Genomic DNA, 6365 nt, shown 5'->3' with positions numbered 1-6365 from the left:
TGAGGCAGCAGGGTGCCAGCACAGAGCAGGTGGAGGAGCTTGCTGGTGCAAAGCTACACATTGTAGCTCTGCCTGCATTTGCTTGGAATCGGGCCCAGGCTAATAAACCTGGCTAGATTGATTCCAGACCTGAGCTGGCCCAAGTGGAGCCAGCGCAAATGTCGCCGCTCAGTGCTGCTTGCTCTGAGCTAGCTTCACTGTCTCTGCTGGAGTAGGCTAGCTCTGGGCCCCTGCAGGACAGGAAGGGAATGGTGTACGGCCACCATGTATGCAGAAGCACTGAGTGCTCCAGAAACTGCATCACCAAGGAGAGGTCTCGGTGAGGGTGCATCTCTGGCTGCCCAGGCCCTTGGCAAGGCTTTTGGTCTCTCCTGCTGCTCCTCTGTGCCACACTGCGGTGGCTGTGGCAGTGACTTTCACAAGGAGGGACTGCTCAGCGCCAGGGTGGTTCCTGCCTCCTGCGACCCTCACGCACGGGCACCCGGACCCGTGAGTGAATTGTGTGGGGACCGTCAAAGCCCCCGGGCTTTGGCAGTGTGAGGCAAGTGGGCAGGCGCAGGGACTGCTCCCCGCCGGGGCGGGCAGGGGGAAGGTGCGGACCCCCTGTGGGGGTGCAGGGAGGTGCTGACCCTTTCCACACACGGAATCTCCGACTTCTTTCTCTGCTTCGGCGAGACGAGGCCGTGAGAGGCAACCCGGCCGGGCCCGCGGGCGGACCCCACACCCTGCCGCGGTGCTGTCAAAGCCCCGAGGGGCGGCCCCGGCGGCACAGCCCTCCCCTTGCCCGCCCCGACTGGCCCGAGCGAAGGGCTGGCCCCGCCGCCGCGCCAGGATAATGGCCCGGGCCGCCTTCGTTCTGCCAGCCGGCCCTGCGGCGGGGGAGCGAGGATGAGCCCATGAGCCCGGCGCGGCGGTGGCGGCAGGACGGGGCGCGGGGGCGGCGGGAGCCGGCGGGCAGCGTGTCCCCCCGGGCGGCGCCTCCCAGGTAGGACCGCGGAGGCGCGGCTGTCACCGCCGCTGCCTGTGCCCGGCGGGCTCTCTCTCACGCACGGGGCCGGTGACCTCGGGGTCGCGGTGAGCCCGGCGTGAACGCCCGGCATTTGCAAACACGCCCAGCGGCGTTGCGTGGGCCGCCGCCGCGTCCGCCGTTGCCTGGGTGGCCGCTGCTTGGATGCCTCAGCTGAAAGGCACCGGCCTCCACACAGCCGCGGCCGTATGCCGGGCTCCCCTCCCGGCCCGCCTCGCCGCCCCGGGAGCGGTCAGGAGCCCGGCGGCGTTGCCTAGGGAGGGAGGAGAGCCGCGCGCGGCGCCAGCCGCCCCGTCCCTGGCCGGCGAGCTCCGAGCGCCCCCGGCGCGCGGGACAGCGGGCGGGCCGCGCGCGGCTGGCCGCGAGCTGCGCCGGGCTCGCGCCGCACGGGCGGCCGTTAACGGTCGTTGGCGGCGCGTGGCGCGGCTGAGGCGGCCGGTGCGGGGCTGGAGCAGGCGGCGCGGCTGAGGCGGCGCGGCTGAGGCGGCCGGTGCGGGGCTGGAGCAGGCGGCGCGGCTGAGGCGGCGCGGCTGAGGCGGCCGGTGCGGGGCTGGAGCAGGCGGCGCGGCTGAGGCGGCCGGTGCGGGGCTGGAGCGGGCGGCGCGGCTGAGGCGGCCGGTGCGGGGCTGGAGCGGGCGGCGCGGCTGAGGCGGCCGGTGCGGGGCTGGAGCGGGCGGCGCGGCTGAGGCGGCCGGTGCGGGGCTGGAGCGGGCGGCGCGGCTGAGGCGGCTGGAGCGGGGCTGGAGCAGGCGGCGCGGCTGAGGCGGCCGGTGCGGGGCTGGAGCGGGCGGCGCGGCTGAGGCGGCCGGTGCGGGGCTGGAGCGGGGCTGGAGCAGGCGGCGCGGCTGAGGCGGCCGGTACGGGGCTGGAGCGGGGCTGGAGCAGGCGGCGCGGCTGAGGCGGCCGGTGCGGGGCTGGAGCGGGGCTGGAGCAGGCGGCGCGGCTGACACCCCCGTGTGCCGCCCGGTGCAGGAGAACGGCGAGGGGCCTGGCGTGGGGCTGGAGCGGGCGGCGGGGCTGAGGCGGCCGGTGCGGCTGACACCCCCGTGTACCGCCCGGTGCAGGAGAACGGCGAGGGGCCTGGCGTCGGCCCGGCGCGGACATGCACTGTGAGCTTACGGAGGGCCAGAAAGCCGTCGCCGGTCCGGCCAGCTTCGAGGTGACCCATAAATGTCAGGGAGTGTCTCTGAAGGAGCTGCCGCGGGAGACTCGTGCCAGCGCTGGTAAAGCTCTCTTGAATCCTCAGATGTCCTTTAAAGCAACTGTCAGCAACGGCAGTGACCTCGCGGAGCCCCAGCAGAGCCCCCCTGAAATGTCAGCGCCTCTGCTGGATTTCGTCCCCAAAAGACCCAGCATCTTCGAGAGGATCCCGATTCTGCCGAGGGCGCAGGAACTGCGATGCTCTAGAAGCTGCAAAGATTATTTCCAGCAGCAGAAGCATCAAAGCCTGAAGGGTGAGTTTAAAGATGCACTACCTCCTCCAAAAAAAGTCATCAACCAAACAGAAATATGTATCAAGGTTGTGTTGGTGTTTTTCTGTCCCTCTTCTTTTTGGTGCTCAGGATGTCTTCTGGCTTGCTTAACTGCAAGCTTTAAAGCCTAGTTTTTTTCTCCTTTTCATCTCGGAGTCACTGGATAAACCAGGCTGTTTTTACCGTTTCTGTGGTGCTCAGGATGGTTTCTAACTTACTTAACTATAACCTTTAAAACCCTGGTTTTTCTCTCTTATGCACCTTGGAGTCAGTGGGTAAACCAGGCTGTTTTTTTTGCCATTTTGCAATATTCTGTAAGAAATCATGTGACCAGCATCTTCAGGTTGTCCTGAGCAACTGCTGTTGGCTGGGCTTTGGTCGCTTCTCAGAGGTGGTTGTTTTGAGGATAGTGCTGAACACTGGAGTTAGTCTGTCCCGTGCCTGAGCCTGCGTGTGGGGTATTTATTTATAAGTATGCCTGACTGACAAGAAATGCCTGCTTCTTGTTCAGCACTTTCACCACAGTTGCTTGGATTTGTAGTTTGTATTGCAAGGAGGTGTTAAAAATGCTGGATTCAGGTAGTGAATCCTCTGACTTGGGGCTCTTGGTGCCTGAGAGGCAAGGTCAAATTTTGCTAGTTATCAGATGCCCAATTTTCGTTTATCCATTGTTAAAGGAATGGCACTGAAGTTAGGTTTGGAATTGCCCATTACGATTGGTTAGTTACTCGTCTAAAGCTAGACCTTGTTAATTGAGCAGGAGTTTGTTAGTCAAAGGTCAGTTTTAAAGTAGTCTTTCTAAGGTAGTGCAGGATGGATGCAGAGGGAATTCAGATGTTCCTCTATACTCAAAAGCCACTTTTGGAGACATACAGCTAAGGTTATTAGCATTAAAGCAGCATTTTCTGTCACGTTAGAAAGGTTTTTCTCAGTCCTTTCCCGTTCTCTCTTTTAGAGGGGGACATGCTGTTATCTTACTGCCAGTAGGATTTTTTTCAGTGCATCTCTCTCTGTCCATTCTTCTGAGAAATAAAAGTGTGTACTTGAACTAGGAACGTGTTGTTTTGTGAGCTTGTTACCTAGGGTGATGGCACCTTCCAGCAGTGCCACAAAGTTATGTTAATGAACACCTCGGTCTGTGCGAGGTCTGTCCTGCAAACTGAGATGTGTTTGTTCATCACCAGTGAATGCAGACAGGGTGGAGTAACAGGTTATAAATTACCTTTTTTATTTTTCTTTTTGTTAATGATGCAATTCTCTCTCCTTGTTAATGTTTGGCAAGAATGAAATGAAGGTTTGTTACGCAGAACCGGGTTTGGAGAGAGGAGGTGGAGGAGGATTCATAAAGTGCTGCTGCCGCTGCTGCCTGTAGAAGGGACTCAGGAGATGTTCAAGTCTCTTGTGGTCTCGTGAGTGAAGTTGGTGCCACTTGACTAGGGTTTGTACCTATTTAAAATCCTACCAGTGCATTGTCCTTGTTGCCCTATCCAAGGAGACTTGTGAAGCACCTTGCCTTTCTCCCCCTCTTTTTTCCTTTTGAGCTATTGAATCCTGCTTTCATGCATGTTCCTCTTGTGGCTAGTGCACAGGGCTGGGGTGTAGAGAGCGAAAGAAGAAAAGTGCACTTTCCATTCACTTGGGACTTCTGGAGTAGACATAGGTGGATATGGGAGGAGGCTGCTACTTCATCTTTCCCGATTGATTGGTTTCCCCTTTTCACCGCTGAGGAACAAAATGGTGTTTGTTGCTGGTTTTTGTTTCATGGGGTGTTACTTCGTTGTTGCTTCAGCGTATGGGTGACTTGAGTCATGGGAGTAAGTAGGGGGTATCCATGGGCAGGATGGGGTTCATTTCCTCAGCATGGGTCACATTGGATTTTTCCAAAGACAGCAGCACTGGCATTTTTTGGGGTGTTTTATTTTGATTTTTCTTTTTTTGATTTGTTTCTTTGGTTTTGTTTTCCCTCTGCAGATATATTCAGCAGAAGTCAGGGAAAGTAAAATTTCAGGCTGGAGTCCGATTTAAAATTTGTGAGCTGTGCTCCTCCCTATGACCTGTATGGAGTCAGCTAGTGCCATAATGCCTGCTTGGGCACTTTGGAGTTCTCCCACTGCATACCGCCAGCTGCCAGGCACTGCTCAGCACCTCGTGCATCCTAGCCAGTGCCACAGACATAACAGAAGGCACTCAGTTGTTCACTGTGATCTAACTGTAATCCATAGCTCTGTGTGCCCAAAGTGAGCTGTGCTGCAGACAGGAGGAGAGCTGCTGATCTTTCAAGGAGAGGTGTAAACCATCTCCCGACAACTCTGCTTCTCTCAGGAAGATAAAGGACCAGGGATGGCTGTGTGTGGATGTGTCACAAGAAGATGTAGCTAAGGAGTGGGAATTGAGGGAGATACTCAGATTTACCCAGTGAAAGGTTTAGGGCAGGAAGATGATGACAACTTGGTTTCAGATCAGCTCCTCTCTCCAGCCTCAGAGTACCATGTACCCAGTAATTCTCGATACAGTCTGGCTTAGATTACGGAATGTGCCTCCTGGTTTCGGTTTATCCATAGTTGAAAGCTGCGAGTAGGGAGGGTAAAAGACTCTCTTTAACAAGAACAAAATTGATTTTTATAGCTGCCTGTAAAAAGTTTGTTTTTTTTCCTAAACGTGCCTTTACTTCTTTCAAAAAGAGAACGAGTCAAAATGATACACTGCCCTACTAATATAAAGGGCAGCTTTGAAGTGATCACAATGGGAGAAAAAGCATCCTGCTGTTGTAACGTCTCTGTGGTGTTGCTCCACTGTTTCGCAGTGTTTAAGTTATGATCCTGCAAAATGCTTCCGTGCCTGAGCACTTTTTACATGAACAGCCAAATAAAAACTTGAGGGGTGGTGGTGAGGGTTACTTCTGGGAACTGGATCATTTGGGTCTAAACTTTGCAGGCTGGAGCTGTTGTTTATTTACCAAAAATATCGGTATTTTGGGATTGTGCTTCACGTTTTGTTCCATTTGGAAGCTGTTTAAAATCAACACCCGGTTTTCACCCAGCCTCCCCCTTCTGATGCAATTGGCTGTGATACACACCACGCTTTTCTTGAGTGTGGATTTCCTTGTGTGTGACAAGGCAGAATGTTTGCACCCAGACAGTGCTTCTTGGAGGCATTTGTTTTCTGCTCAATGTAGAGTAACTGTACCAGAAGGTATGAAGTTTGTTTTACAGTATTTTCCTGGGAGTCTGTGGGTTTGGTTCTGTTCTGTTGGATTCTGTGCTACTACATTACCATTGTCAGAGGAAGACAGGACAAAAATAATGGTGAGAAAGAAGGTTTTGGTTGTGACAAAAGGGTAATCTATAAAGGTGTCAGATCTCTCAGTTTCTAAATGCCACTGGTTATGGTTGTTCCCAGGAAACACTTCTCCTTTTCATTCTTTTCCAGTTTCATTCGGCGTACCTAGTTCATGACTCAGGAGGAATGACGAGATTTATCCTGTTAGCTGTGCCACTGGGAAATCATCCAAATTGCCCAGACCTTTGCAGTAACCACTTCAGATATTAACTTACAGTGGGCAAAACAATAAGCTGTTCGAGTTGCAGTGGCTGGGTGTTTCCTTGTTGAGAGTAGTTTTTTATTCCAGCAGGGAGAAGAAAGTGGGTTGGGTGCATTTTGGGTTGGTTTGGTTGGGTGGGTTTTAAACTGTAGCAAATACACAGCCAATGTATTGCAATGTTTTCCTTTTCTTTTGCTGCTGCTGAGGAGGGTTAAATCTTGCCATTTCACCCCCCCTGCAGCTGCTCCCTTGGTTGGCAGGACAGTCCTTGCATAAGTAACAGCTTGCACTGTTGGGATCTTAAGCAAAAGCATATGTTTGGGTT

General features: G+C 54.9%; 1 protein-coding gene across 7 annotated transcripts in view; it reads left to right on the top strand.

Moving 5' to 3' along the window:
- The first annotated feature begins 777 nt into the window (after window positions 1-777).
- GLIS1 (GLIS family zinc finger 1) overlaps window positions 778-6365 on the top strand; it is a 218341-nt gene continuing 212753 nt past the window's right edge. For 3 of the 7 annotated variants that reach the window (XM_064146872.1, XM_064146871.1, XM_064146870.1), the window contains exons 1-2: window positions 793-985; window positions 2092-2481. In XM_064146872.1, coding sequence (XP_064002942.1) covers window positions 2130-2481 — 352 coding nt within the window. In that variant the 5' untranslated portion in view covers window positions 793-985; window positions 2092-2129. Of the gene's footprint in view, window positions 986-1816; window positions 1836-2091; window positions 2482-6365 lie in introns of those variants that run through there. The other 4 variants (XM_064146873.1, XM_064146874.1, XM_064146868.1 and 1 more) reach the window with 3 other exon arrangements.

The sequence above is a fragment of the Pogoniulus pusillus genome, chromosome 8 (assembly GCF_015220805.1).
Source record: "Pogoniulus pusillus isolate bPogPus1 chromosome 8, bPogPus1.pri, whole genome shotgun sequence".
NCBI lineage: Eukaryota > Metazoa > Chordata > Aves > Piciformes > Lybiidae > Pogoniulus > Pogoniulus pusillus.
The sequence above is the reverse complement of the archived record's forward strand: the minus strand, read 5'-3'. Positions and strand labels throughout refer to the sequence as shown.